This window comes from Gymnoscopelus microlampas (genome assembly GCF_963454915.1).
Source record: "Gymnoscopelus microlampas genome assembly, chromosome: 11".
NCBI classification, from domain to species: Eukaryota; Metazoa; Chordata; class Actinopteri; order Myctophiformes; family Myctophidae; genus Gymnoscopelus; species Gymnoscopelus microlampas.
The window spans coordinates 11,910,746-11,926,242 of NC_139948.1; the positions used below are offsets into that span (position 1 = coordinate 11,910,746).

At 40.3% G+C, this 15,497-nt stretch overlaps 2 protein-coding genes across 2 annotated transcripts in view; one reads left to right on the forward strand and one right to left on the reverse strand.

Annotated features, from left to right (window-relative positions):
- The window catches only part of LOC311054600 (coagulation factor XI-like), a gene marked incomplete at its 3' end in the record, with an annotated part of 264,875 nt that overhangs the window by 10,831 nt on the left and 238,547 nt on the right, over positions 1–15,497 (reverse strand). The gene's annotated exons all lie outside the window — the stretch shown is intronic.
- LOC311055709 (uncharacterized protein) lies at positions 1,447–8,771 on the forward strand (the record flags this gene model as incomplete). Its single annotated transcript, XM_084071981.1, has 4 exons — positions 1,447–1,649; positions 2,670–2,738; positions 3,489–3,852; positions 8,762–8,771. The coding sequence occupies exons 1-4, from the start codon at positions 1,604–1,606 to the stop codon at positions 8,769–8,771; spliced, it is 489 nt and encodes a 162-aa protein (XP_083928107.1). The 5' UTR covers positions 1,447–1,603.

A 15,497-nucleotide genomic window follows, 5' to 3' on the forward strand; every position in this document is an offset into this window, starting at 1 on the left:
GAAAATTGGGGAGAAAAGGGGGGTAAAACATAATTGGCTACTCTAAATTTAGATAAAAAAACAACAAAAACAAACATGAGCAAAAACTTTACCTCATTTTACCAATCTGAGGGAATATAGGGTTGAGGGAACATTCTGTAGGGCTGAGGGAACATATACAGTAGGGTGAAATCTGAGTTGGGGGAACATAAGGCTGAGGGAACTTGAGTACGCTCCCCTCCAGCATTGTTATGGTGAAATTCATGACCTAAAGACATTTGTTACTATCCTGTGGACTCTACTTTACATAATGTTACTGTCTGAACATAACTATTTTAGTTATGTGAAGTCCACAAGAGTCCAAAGACATTTTAAGATATATTTGTGTGAACGCAAATGACGAACAGATGACAGCTTCCTCTCTCGGATTTGGGGATGTGTAGTTTCAGACTCTATATACTGTAGCTAGCTTTCGATGATTGTGGAATAGTTGTCTGGCTACGCGAGACTAAGGTATAGGTAACCTATACTGTAGGCAGTTGATGTTCAATGCAAAAAAACACAATTAAATCATCAACCTTTATTCATCTTTTTTTTTTTGGTATGACAACTAATCGACAACAAGCATATCATGATTGTAACTGCCTCTGTGTTCAGTTTAAGATTTTGGTACCTATACCAGAGTTTTGGTTCCTACGTACCTGCTGCTAAATTAATGGGGCGGAACTAATATTGTCCGTTTATCCGCGTTTCCGGGGACGTTTTATGCTGACACACACACGGGAAACACACACGTTTTATAGTGAAACACGCGTGCAAATTCTCCGGATTTAATTTCAGTCAAAGTGTTGATGTAAAGAGTACATACGTTATCTAAGTTATCAAGACGTTGATAAAATACCCCTAATTTCCTCTCTTATTGAATGCAGCCAATAAGGTACTATTTGTTTTGTTTGTGCTAAGATATTTACCTTGATGTTGGTGTTGTTAACCTGTTTGTCAGTTATGTAGGCCTACTAGGTAGCTAAAGAGCTAACTAAATGTTTACAAAGTGTATTGTTGTTGATGTTGTAGTGTGTCTAACTTGTTTTGCTGCTAAGGTTAATGTGTGTTGTTGGGATTAAGTTTATTTGTTTAACACTAAGACAAGTAGATATTGATTTGGTTTGTTATTGTTTGATCTGTGATTTGTTGTATTTTGCGGATGTTTTGTCATCACAGTTCTCGTGGTCTGGAGTGAAATAAATCCAACCAGTAACATAAGAACGTGGTTGCTGTCAATCAATCATTACATTAAGAGGGAATTACAACCCTAGTAGTGGCATGTTCTGCAACACTGTAACAACACTAATACAGCAATCTGTCAATTGTTTCATTCCAGACCAGTCTATGGAGTCCAGACTGCAGGTGAAGATGAACTCTCCAGATCTAGCTTTGTATTCCCTGGATGAACATTATCGAAGGATTTGAAGCAAGATTGGAATAGATCTGAGACTGTTTTCTTTTCATTCTTATTTTCGTGTGAGATCTGGTGTTATTGATAAAACATTCAGGGTAGTGTAGTCCCGGTCACCCATGCAGGCCAGACAACAGCCATCCTGAAGTTTTCCATCTGAAGAACAGAATGCAGACGGCCATGTTGAAACCAGTCATCAAATTACACAGAATAGGTATGTACATGGCCGTGTTTATGCACAGGTGAGCTAGGCAAATGCCTATGTGCTATCATGGGGGGGGGGGGGGGGGGGGGGGGTGTCAAATGCATCAAAATGTACTTCAAGTACCAAAAGTAAAAGTACTCATTATACAAAATGTCCCATTTCAAGTTTTCAAATGTATTCGAATCCTTTGAAGAGCAGATCAACAAGCTCACAAGGTGTCGCTGTGAACTTGTAGATCGGCTATTTTCAAATGGCCGATATAGGGCTGAAGTGGTTACTGTATGTTTTGTAATAATAAATCAAAATCTACAAAGTAACTAGTAACTAAAGTTCTCAAATAATTGTAGTGGAGTAAAAGTACAATATTTGCCTCTGAGATGTAGTGGAGTAGAAGTAAAAGTATTGGAAATACTCGAGTAAAGTACAAATACCTCAACATTGTACTTAAGTACAGTACTTGAGTACATGTAGTTAGTTACTTTCCACCACTGTTAGCCTTTACTAGCACCATAATACTGTGTTGATAATCTACATGGTTCCGTGTCAACTTGTGACACACGCACACACGCGTTGCTGAAAAAGAGCATTCATGCTCAGCATACCTGACGTAAGATATTTACCTTGATTTTGGTGTTGTTAACCTATTTGTTAGATATATAGGCCTAAGCTAGGTAGCTAAAGAGCTAACTAAATGTTTACAAAGTGTATTGTTGTTGATGTTGTAGTGTGTCTAACTTGTTTTGCTAAGGTTAATGTGTTTTGTTGGGATTAAGTTTATTTGTTTAACACTAAGACAAGTAGATATTGATTTGGTTTGTTATTGTTTGATCTGTGATTTTTTGTATTTTGCGGATGTTTTGTCATCACAGTTCTCGCGGTCTGGAGTGAAATAAATCCAACCATAAACATAAGAACGTGGTTGCTGTCAATCAATCATTACATTAAGAGGGAATTACAACCCTAGTAGTGGCATGTTCTGCAACACTGTAACAACACTAATACAGCAATCTGTCAATTGTTTCATTCCAGACCAGTCTATGGAGTCCAGACTGCAGGTGAAGATGAACTCTCCAGACCCAGCCAGCAGTGGTGGAAAAAGTACTCACATTTTACTGCAATATAGAAAGTAAAAGTCCGGAATTCAAAATGTTACTTGAGTAAATAAAGTACAAAAGTATTGGTATCAAAATGTACTTAAAATACCAAAAGTAGAAAGAACTTCATTTTTCAAATGTAGAAAAATCTTTTGAAAATAGTCAATCTACAAGCTCACAATGCGTTGGGATGCGACACATTGTTAGCTTGTAGTTCGGCAATTTACAAATGGCCGAAATGTATATAGGGCTGAGGTAGTTAATGTATGTTTTGTAATAATAATCCAAATTTACAAAGTAACAAGTAGCCTAACTAAAGTTTTCATATACTGTAATTGTGGTGGAGTAAAAGCACAATATTTGCCTCTGAGATGTAGCTGAGTAGAAGCAAAAGTACTGAAAATTGGAAATACTGTACTGTCCACGGCTAAATGCATATCATTTTGGGGGTCCTTGACATGGAAGTTTGAGCACAACTTATATAGCAACGTGTTTTTCAGAAAACTGTTAGTATTTAGAAGGCATTGTAAAGTCGTCCTCAGGCCTAAATGGGTTATTGCAATTCTTGTAGAACTAATTGTGTTGAATCCACTCTGAAAACTGCTGATGGTCACTTTGAATAACAGAACAAGCATGTAAAACGGATAGTGACACTGACACAACATTGTGTTTAAACATCCCACCCCTGGTCTTAATGTAAAGGCTGACTGATGTTATGCTTTTATCTCAGATACCTGTCCTTCTCTGTCCTCAGCTAAACCAAGATGTTCTTGCTGTGACCAGTGTGGAAAGAAATTCACTTCAGTTTCTAAACTCAAGACACACCAAATAATGCACACTGGAGAGAAGCCTTACTGCTGTGACCAGTGTGGGAGAGGCTTCGCTCTAAGGTCTCATCTTAACAGTCACAAGAGAATTCACACTGGAGAGAAGCCTTACTGCTGTGACCAGTGTGGGAGAGGCTTCGCTCTAAGGTCTCATCTTAACAGTCACAAGAGAATTCACACTGGAGAGAAGCCTTACTGTTGTGACCAATGTGGGAGAGGCTTCGCTCAAACGTCCCACCTTAAGATACACAAGAGAATTCACACTGGAGAGAGGCCTTACTGCTGTGACCGGTGTGGGAGAGGCTTCAGTCAAATGCCTCACCTTGAGAAACACAAGAGAATTCACACTGGAGAGAAGCCTTACTGCTGTGAAAAATGTGGGAGAGGCTTCGCTCAAATGTCTAGCCTTGAGAAACACAACAGAATTCACACTGGAGAGAAGCCATACTGTTGTGACGAGTGTGGGAAAAAGTTCAGTGAAAATTCTACTCTCAAAATACACAAGAGAATTCACACTGGAGAGAAGCCATACTGTTGTGACGAGTGTGGGAAAAAGTTCAGTGAAAATTCTACTCTCAAAATACACAAGAGAATTCATACTGGAGAGAAGCCTTACTGTTGTGACGAGTGTGGGACAAAGTTCAGTGAAAATTCTACTCTCAAAATACACAAGAGAATTCACACTGGAGAGAGGCCTTACTGCTGTGACCAATGTGGGAGAGGCTTCACTCAAAAAGCAGGCCTGGTGAAGCACAAGAGAATTCACACTGGAGAGAAGCCTTACTGCTGTGACCAGTGTGGGAGAGGCTTCACTCAAATGTCTCACCTTGAGAGTCACAAGAGAATTCACACTGGAGAGAAGCCTTACTGTTGTGACCAATGTGGGAGAGGCTTCACTCGAAAGTCTCACCTTGAGATTCACAAGAGAATTCACACTGGAGAGAAGCCTTACTGCTGTGACCAGTGTGGGAGAGGCTTCACTGAAACATCAAGCCTTGAGAGACACAAGAGAATTCACACTGGAGAGAAGCCATTTGGGTGTGAAATATGTGGGAAGTGTTTCACTCAGTACGGAACATTAAAAGCACATACGCGCATCCATGCTGGAGAGAGAAGCCTTTCGGCTGTGACCCATCCAGAACCATCTAACAGGGGGAAAATGAAGACGACCAGGACCTCAGTAAGTTTAATTATCTCACTCACTCACGCACGCACGCACACACGCATATTTACACACACAGATGGAGGGGAGCAGAACAGAGGGCAAATATATATATATATATATATATATATATCAATTTGTGGGTCCTTGGCATGACAAGGTTTGAGAACTACCCATTTAGAAGCATTTCTAGAGACGGCCTAAGGTCAGTTCACCCCCAAATAATCTTAATTTCTATCAATAGGCCCTCTGCACAGCAGCCATATTGTAGGACATTCAGAGGTGTTACCAATGATACTAATGAAGGCTCTGTTCCATTCTGGTCAGACGGAGTCAGGGTGCTGATATTGTGCATGTTGGCTCACTGGAAACACTCCCAAATGGCCCTTTACGGGTGTGTAACTCTGAGAGTGTCCATTTGGTTCCATTTGTACACTCTCAGAGTTATGGGGGTCGGGGAAATCTGAATTTCAAAAATCTGAGAACTACTGTTCTACACTAAATGGAACAGAGCCTTCATTAGTATCACTGGTAACAACTGTGAAGGAAGTGATAATATGGCTGCTGTGCATAGAGCCTATTACACACCCCATGAAGCCTTGAAGTCATGGAGATTGTTTGTCGCATTCCAAAGCCAATAATTTGATGACCGGATGGCTGCTCAGAGTCTCCTACCGGATAGACTTCGCCGTCATCGCTGGTCATCAAATTATTGCCTTAGGAATGCGACAAAAAATCTCCATGAATTCAAGGCTTCATGGGGTGCGCAATTGATATCAAATAAGTACCTTTTGGGGCGAACTACTCCTTTTAATGGTTTACTTTGACATCAACCTGATGGACGTCGACATGTTTCACTCTCTCACAGGCTCCGCTGAGCAGCTCTGAGTCGTCTGATGAGTGATGTCCAACTGGCAGGAGGATGAAGCTGTGTGTCTGATGTGTCAACCGTCCCTCATTTGGAAACCATAAAAGACTTGTCCCTTATTAATAATAATAATAGCTCAGATTTAGATAGCGCTTTTCCACGTACCCAAAGTCACTTTACGTGAAGAAAAGGAAGGAACCAACTTTTTTAAGAAATTAAAAAAAAAACATAAGTGCTAGATTAAAATGATAAAAGTTTAAGTATGGGTTAGGAGGACATCTTAACTAGACCTCTATTGAGCTATCCTGAAGGGGTGAGTTTTCAGTGAGTTTTTGAAGGAGAGGAGGGAGGGGGCATTTGTTAGATGGTTGGGGAGTGCATTCCAGAGGGAGGGGGCAGCAACACTCTTTGCCAAAAATAGCCGATCTACAAGCTCACGCCGTGACGCGTTGTGAGCCTGTAGCTATGTTTGGCTAATGTTCCCCACCAAAATATGGACGCTAGGGTTCAAGTGGTTAATCAGATATAAGAACTGTACATACACACAGTTAGATTTTATCTTTTGACTGGAAGTCCCTTATTCTTCTTAGAAATAAGTGACGGCCGGCCGAGTGTCTCTTATTGAATTTCAGGGAGTTGGTATTAACCCTATGTGTGATGTCAAACTAGCAGGGTCCTCTGGACCAGTGGTGTAAAGTAACAAAGTACATTTACTCAAGTACTGTACTTAATTACAATTATGAGGTCTTTTTACTATATTGGAGTACTTCAAATTGTCCGTACTTTTACTACTACTCAACTACATCTCGGAGGCAAATGTTGTATGCTACTTTTACTCCACTATAATTATTTGTAGTGGAGTTACTAGTTACTTTGTAGATTTAGATTATTATTACAAAACATGCTTCAGCCCTATATACATTTCGGCCATTTGAAAAGAGCCAATCTACAAGCTCACAGTATGTCGCATCGGCTTGTACATCGGCTATTTTCAAATACATTTTTTATAATTTTTTTTTGAAAACTACTTTAAAATTTTCATTCCGAACTTTTACTTCTAACAGAGTATTTTTACATTGCAGTACTGATACACATTGATACTTTTACTGAAGTAAAAAAAAAGAGTACTTTTCCACCGCTGCTCTGGACCCCCCGGAGGATGCACCTGTGTGATCTGTGTAGCCTACTTACATTTACCATAATTACCATAGTTTGAGCATGTATTTAGAGCCGCTGAGTTTGGAGTTGGATAATTAATCTGTGTGAATTAAAGTGGCTATGTAACTTCTAACTTTTTTTTTAATGAATATAATGTAATCTATATGGTAGACTCAGAGTATGTTAATACAATTGGGGTGGTTGTATTTTGTATTTTGTGTGTGTATTTTGCGTCCCTGCTCTTCTATTGAGTATTTAGATTGTGTCAAAGGTCATGTCTCACCTAGACACTTAGATCTGACACGAATTTTGACCTGATGGTAAGGATTCAATTTATCCCCTGAGCAAGCAGGCACGTTAGCACTTGCGCAGGAAATTGTTTAAAACGTTTATTCATAATAAAATGGTTACCATTTTGGACTGCTTCCATAGTAGGCTTTGTGTGAGTTGTAACTAGTTTTACGACAAAAAAGTATTTAAGATAATCAATCATCTTAGCTTTTTTTCTCTTTGTGTGCCTTTTATAATCAATTCCTTTTGTGAAAGAAGTTTTAACAGTGTTATTAAATAACAAAGTAATGCACATTCATCAAACTTGTTTTTTTTTCGTCATTTATAGCAGCACTATGTAGTTTGGGGTATCAGTGGCCACTTGGACACAAATAACATGGCAGCCAACGTCTTTGACTTCATTACCCAAGCATGCCCGGCGAGGACGCGCTGTGATTGGCCAGTCTGCTTTGACTGGCAGTTCTGCTTTGGTGCCTTGGCAAATGCCAGGATGAAACTCATTGTCTCCCCTATATAGTACATAGTAATACAGTCAAGCCCCTAGCAGGGATCCCACTGAGTCTATACATTTATGGAAGGATGATTGTTTTTGCTTAAACATGTAACTATAATTTTGAGAGACATAATATGGTTAAAAAATTACATGCTTCTTTAGTGCCCTACTTTTTCATACTGAGTATCAAGCTAAAGTCGTGGAAATAGGCAATCTACAAGGCGTCGCGATCTACGTCGCAGCACGATGAGAGCTTGTAGATCGGCTATTTTCATAATTTCTGAAAATGTGCCTTCCGTTTCCTGAGAAGTTACGGTTTTAGACATCGGACAGTGACATTATACAAAGTAGAAAGGGGCCCTCTATGCAGCGCATACAGTATCTCTGCCAGGCCGGGTGGCCTCCTCAGGGCTGTCATTATAGACTGTTCTAGCACTCTGTTTCCCAAACAGTGGGTCTGATCGTGGACCAACTTTTATGGGTTGTGAGTAAAATATCCCCTTTTTTGTGTCTTCCATTTTAAGATGTCCTTTTCATGAAATGGATTGTCCCAAGTTTTACTTTTACTGCAAAAGTCATGAAATTGATCCATGAAGTGACTCACCAGTCACCACATAGGCAAAAAAAACCCTACTCTGACAGGGGGAGTATTAAAAATATGAAAAAACAATGTCCCGTTCTGTTCTACCCCAGGTAGGGGTATCTCAAAAAACGTAGGCTCTTTTTGAGCGTTTGGTCCTTCACTATGGCTCACTGGAACAGTATACCCGTATAACATTTTTATATTGTGTTTAATCTGTGGTAATTTTTTTATACATGTCTTTCTGAAACGTAGAGTTCTGTTTGTTGAACCAGTGCAATCATCCATCCATCCGTCTTCAACCATTTATCCGGAATCGGGCCGCGGGTGTAACGTTCCAACAGAGATTCCTAGTCTTCCCTTTCCAGAGGAACATTAGCAACGTCTTCCTGGGGGATCCCGAGGCGTTCCCCAGGCCAGTGTGGAGTGGAGATATAATCCCCCCCATCTGGTCCTTGGTCTGCCACGGGGTCTCCTTCCAGTGAGACTTGCAATGAGAAACGCTCGCAAGGCATCCGTACTAGATGCCCAAACCACCTAAATTGGTGGTTTGGGCAAGGAGCAGCAATTTTACTCCGAGTAATCTCATTTCGACCGCTTATCTGCAATCTTATTCTTTCAGTCATGACCCACACTTCATGACCATAGGTGTGAGTAGGAATGGTATAACGAGATCTTTACCTCGTGGCTCAGCTCCCTTTTCGTTACAACAGTGCGGTACAGCGACTGCAATACCGTTCCTCCTGCTCCCTCCTCCCCTCACTCATGTGCACCAGGTGAAGGAGTTTAAGTATCCCAGTGCAATCAATGCTAATTTTTTTTTTATATTAAGTAAATCCTCTGTCAGACTGTCAATTTCAACCTACTGGTTGTTTTTACATCATACTTAGATGGTCTACACTCTACAGGTAGTGTCCCTACATCCCAAAACAATCAGAATGCCAATATTTGGTTCAATTGTGAATCAGCAGCCTTTTATATAAGGCCTTAAATAGGCGGAAATAGCAAAGAGTTGACTTTTCGAGCAATATTCACTTGTAATTTTGGTCCTAAATCAATACTTATAATGACCATATTTAATGTCCGCTATCTATATATATTGCGTATACGCGTGCACGTTACTGTGGTTTTAGGTTAAGTTTAATTCCCCCCTGGTACTGTTTCACAAGGCTACCAATACATTTCCTCAAACCATTTGGTAAATGTCTGCTCAACCAGCCTGCTGATGAAACCTACTTGTTATTTTCCCCTCAGACATTGCACAATGAGGACAACATCATGTTTTTCTGTCTGTTAAACAGCTCATGACTGCTTTATCAGAACATGAACTATTTATGACTTAGTATGCCTATGCCTTCCTCCGACACATCATACTCTATTTTTCTTCTGGGGCCTTCCTCAACAGTTCAATGTTCTCCCTTGATTATATCACATGTTTCTCTAACTAAGAGATCATCCAGTTAGTCACTACAAAAGTATATGGCTTAGTAACTAACTGGCCATCCATTTTAATTACTCCACCCCAAAGATTTATACTTATTAAATTCTCACCTTCCACTGTTTAACTAGCCATTACTTTACCCCCTCTTTCTGCCATTAGAAAGTGTCCTCGTTTAACCTATCTGTATCTCACTTGAACTTGGGGCCTTCCTGTGGTTTCCTGTGGTTTCCTGTTCTCTCCTGCCTTTACACAGTTTACAGTAAGGCAGTTAGGCCATCACCGGCTACTTCCCTATTCTATTCTTGTGGGGAAATTCTCGCAGTAACCAGATTTACTCTCTACTGAAAAGGTCAAGGTCAGACACTTTAATTCTGCATACAGTTGTTTACTTGTGAAATATTTACATACTAATCAACCCAAACCATTATTATCATTCAATTTATAACACCATAAATTCAACAATCATTTATAAAGCAAATAAACCCCGGCAAATAATTCCAGGCAAATAAACAAAATAAACAGGCCTGTTCTGAACTCTTTCTCTGAACCTCAGTAACCCCTGCCCATCCAACCCCAACCTTCTGTCAGTCCACATTGTTGTCTTCCCCGCGTTGTTCAACTCTTCTTCGCTTACATCCATTAAAAGAATATATATATTTAAAGATTTGCACACATTTTCATGATTTTTCAAAAATAGCCAAAGTGTAAAATAATGCTTTTTTTTAGCTAGCTGTGAAAGTTGAGAGGTGATGAAGGGGAATCCATCCTGAGACCCGTCTCGGCTGCTGTTGTGTGTACAACAGTGGAACCGTATAAGGTTCCCATCATCCTCTCCTCGTTATTCGTGGCCTAATGGGCCTACTGGGGAGGGGGGCGGGGGGCTCAGGAACCTCTGGAGATTCATTTGGTACCCAGGGCACTACATGAGCTGTTTGTTTGGTTAAACAGGGGCTATTATCCATTCTAGCCACGCCCACACCTGAAAGAGGGAGTAACAAGTCAATCCTTTCTCATTTTCAACCTACTGGTTGTTTTTACGTCATAATTGCACAGATGGTAGACAGGCAGTGTCCCTACATCCCAAAACAACCAGAAAGATGTGTTAAAATAATGCTGTATTGTGAATCAACAGAATTTGATAGGCTCCTAGGCCTTGTTAAGTTTTTCTTTTCCCGAATTACTTCTAATCCTGATCTATTACTACTGTAAAATGCCTACAAACGAAATGTTATGCTTAATAACAGGAAATACATTCTGATACCATGTTTTTACCCACTTCATATTCATGTGGAATCTAAGGATGTTTCTCTGGTAGGCCTAATATCTCGATGCCTCGATCAAAATAGATGGAATTGCAAAATATTGTTCTATAAGCCTTCTATGGTAGCCAAGCCAGACTTATAATGCAGTATGGGCTAAGTAGAATACACTAATGTGTGCCATTCTTAAAGCCTGCTCAGTGTAAAGACATTATGCGAGGTGTGCCATTGTGTTACACGCTGTGTTGTTGTTATTGTTACTATAAACTGGCCCAGATTTTGACTTTATGCTTACTCCAGACAAGGCGTAAGATTTGTGCCTGGTGTTGGTGAGAAGAACTGAAGAAGGCTTAAACCCTAGTCGATGCAACTGGCATAACTATTACTTAGGTTAGACATAGAATACAGAAGGCATCAGCTCTGTTGGTACTTGTGTGATGTTTTGAAACACTTTAATTATCCAGCTCTAACCAATTAAAATATCACACCAACCCTTGACGCTACAAAACTTACAATGTTTTGTACTAAAGCTACTTTATTAACTGTTGGTACCATTAAGGAAATCCCAAACATTGCACTGGAAATTGTTCCATCTTTGCTCCAATTGTTGGCAACTCGAAAAAAGCGCCCTTCAAGCGTTTGTCCTTTTTCTACATGAAAGTTCCCCTGGCTGTACCCCTGACACTGTCTGCGACTCTGCCCTACATTGCAACACTATTGTTGCAATATGTCTATTCACGAATAGACATATTTTTTTGGACACTATTTAAACATATAAAACTAAATAAGAACAGTACATTTCATTGATTAGGTATTTTATTTCATGTTCAAGGTGTGCTAATTCTTTATACACATTCTTCTGAAACATGCAGTTCTGTTTGTTGAACCAGTACAATCAATAATAAAAATCAAATATCAATGCTAAAATCCACTTCCCCTCCATCCAAGTGAAAGATTCATCATACTACTGTATCATAGATTAGATTTTAGAGACAGGTCTCAGGATGAACAAATCACAACAGCCCCCTATAGTATGTTTCCTGATTCTTAACAGTTTCAGAGAAAATACAAGGGGTGAAATGGATAGAAGGAACAGGGGAAATAGATTGGATCTTCCACTGATCACTCGGAGCTGTGAACAAATCCTGGCTGGTTGCTGGTGATGTGTTGTTCGATCCAGCTCTGGTAGTTGGACACTCTGGTATACACCCCAGGTTTGATAGGTACGGTGCAAGCAGGATCACCCCAGCTCACAACTCCAGCCTGGATCCAACGTTTGCCCTGTTTGACCACCATTGGTCCTCCAGAATCTCCCTGTGCAACAAAGACAAAATGTTTGTTTGCCATCACTTAATATTCCAATATGCTTCATTTCCGTCTATTTGCTATGACTGACCGATGTGTGCAGTTAGACGAGTATTTTATCTTTTTGTAAAGTTTGTGATAGTGTTTCCCTCTTCTCTTGTTTGAAATTATAATGCAGAATGTAGTTACTGATAAATAATTACAAAGTAGGCAACTATCAAACTTAAATGCATTTTTTATGTGGACTCTGTTTCAGTCCCATTACCCAAAGCTTTTTAAATGCACCAGAATTCTTTGACGTAGTCAAAGATTAGTCTGCAACAACATGTTCCAGATTTGCAATCCAACAGGAAGCTTAACAGAGGTGCATCTTCACACAGACCTCATTGAACAACAGTATCCCCTGCATTCATTTATCTTAAAACGTTTACAATGTTCCTACATAATCTCCCATGCAAGTGGTTTAATAAGTTCATACCATAAATAAAATTAACACTTCAGTGACAGCTAAACTGCAAATGTACACATGGCCGCTTCTCCCTACACGCACACTACGCAGGTTGCGTGGGGCCCCGCCTACCCGCCGATCAAAGAGGCCCCCTCTCCGCCCCCTCCCTTCAGCAGAAAATAACATGCATTACTGCGTTCACATCAGCGCAGGCTGTGCAGCGCTGCTTGTCACCCTAAAACCGAAATAAAGTAACAAAAAAAACCGAAAAAAACACATGCACGCGCTGTGCGCGCGTGCATGTGTCCCGTATCCTGCGTAGGGCCCCTGTGGAGTCTAAAGCGGCACTGGATGTACATACTGTATACCGCAGAGCTATACACTACTGTTTGAGTGAACAAATCACTCTCAAATGAACACTGCTCAACTCTACATAATTGTTTGCTGGATCAATCAATGCACAAACACGTATTGCGTCTAAAGGGTGAACAAATGACACTAGATGTAGCTGACTTACAAAGCAGGTGCCCTTTCCTCCATCACCAGCACACATCATGTTGTCCGTGATTTCTTTGACATGGTTGTCGTTGCATTCTTTGTTGGACACTAGAGGCAGCTTCACCTCCTGCAGCCTCTGTGTGGAAGGTAGAAGAGCTGGAAGAGAAGAGAATAACGTTTCTGCATAAGGTGATAGGTTGCTTAACAACTCCACAAAGCATGTGTGTAATATTCATATACTGTATCATTAATACACTCTTATAATATAAATGATTTGTTGTTCTTTGTCCAGGATCCCTTAAAGGTTGCGTCAATGGAGATTCTAAAACGGCTAGTCCCATTCCTTGACTCTGATTGGCTGGTTTCCGTTTAGTAGACGTGATATATGAGACTATATTCTACACCTTCAATCAGTTTAAATCACGTGAAGTTCACAGTCAGACATATTAGCTAAATCTGGCTTTAAATTAAATCATGAATTACTATCGAAGTTGCGTTTTGTTTCTCTAATGTGTTTGTTTGAGAAAAGTCTTCACACGGCCTTGCTATGCAAGCAAACACTAGTCTCTGTCGTGAGGAAGTGGCTCTTCCTGGTGGCTGGGAAGGGGAACTACTTTCTTGTAGAAGTTGTTCTTGTAGTGAATTATTGTAACCTGTTTTAATTGGGACATGTCTATGATTTTCATGTTGCCATATTTGTAACCGTTTTAGAAAAGCAATAAGCTACACAAGGTCTCAGTTTACCTCTATTTTATAATGCTGAGAGGGTCGGAGTCACTCCGCTGGCACTACGCCTCTCAGCCATTATAAAATACAAGGTAAACTGAGACCTTTCATTGCTGAATACTGAGGGTCTCAGCACAGCTGAAAATATAGTTTAGTCTAGGGACTATCATCATCTGCATAACTGTATCTGCGCAGTACCCAGTGAACATCTGGATACTGATTGATTACATTATCTCACACAAAAGTACAAGGAAATATCCCAGATTAATACCAGTAGGAGCACCATTGAATCACAACTAGGGCAAGAAAGATTGTTGCACTCTTGAACATATACAAATATCATTAGGAATGTTGTGTGTTTCATAAACTATATTTCATAATACAATCACTGAAGATGTCTCACCTCCGGTGTTGATTCTGCCCCAGCCGGTAACCCAGGCGGTGCTGCCGGCAGTGAAGCTGCTTCCGTCTGCTGCCAGGCAGACTGGTCGGATGTAATCGGTAAACTTAACAGGGGCGGAGAGTTTTATCAAAGCAATGTCGTTGTCAAAGGTATCAACGTTATAGTCGGGGTGGTTGATGATCTCTGACACGGATCTGGACACCTCGATGGAACTGCTTCCCTGCTGTGTCTGCCGTCCAAGGTACACTGTGACATCACTGGGGCTGGAACTGGAGAGAGAGAGAGAGAGAGAGAGAGAGAGAGAGAGAGAGAGAGAGAGAGAGAGAGAGAGAGAGAGAGAGAGAGAGAGAGAGAGAGAGAGAGAGAGAGAGAGAGAGAGAGAGAGAGAGAGAGAGAGAGAGAGAGAGAGAGAGAGAGAGAGAGAGAGAGAGAGAGAGAGAGAGAGAGAGAGAGAGAGAGAGCGAGAGAGATGTCAGTGATAATACTGTAGGTGGTAGTGTTATACCCAATATGTATTACTAGCTCAAACAGTATATAGATGTAATTATGAAAACAACCCACCAGTTAATTTAACAGTTCTGATCCTAAACTATCCATCTTTGCTACTGAGAGATTAAAACATTGCATTATACTACGGCTAAAATAATGACATAATTGTCCTGGTGGCTCAACCATTCCTGTGTCTAGAATAGATCTGTGTTGCATTTTATGCCTTCTCCTTTCCTGTTAAAATCTGGAGTGTTAATCGCTCAGATGTTGCTACTGTACTGAGTTACATTATCACTGAGGGCCCTATTTAGATCATCTATGGGGCAAGGTCTGAGTTTGCGCCTTGGGTTCATGTAAACTCCAATTTTAGTTAAATGGCAGATACTGCATACAGTGAGCTCTCCGCTCACCGAATCATAAAATGGAAAAACGAGAGGTGCATGGGCCACCTGCAGTGGCTGTACTGCTGATCAGAATCACGCCTTACTCCTGTCTGTCTGTCTGTCTGTCTGTCTGTTATAGATGTTCTTTAAGTTATTTTTTAAAGCAAACATTTGTCAAATATTTTGTTCCAGGGACCTCCAGAAGCAAAGATATGAGTTACAAATGTTTGCTTTAAAAATACATATATATATATATTAAAAGATTTGCACACATGTTCACGATTTTTCAAAAATAGCAGATCTACAATCTCATATAGACGGCACTCGGTGTATGAGCTTGCATATCTGCTATTTTTAAATAGCCAAAGAAATCTAAAATGACAGAGATGCGTTCCCGGATTGAATGGGTTAATAATCACATGCTCATTATCA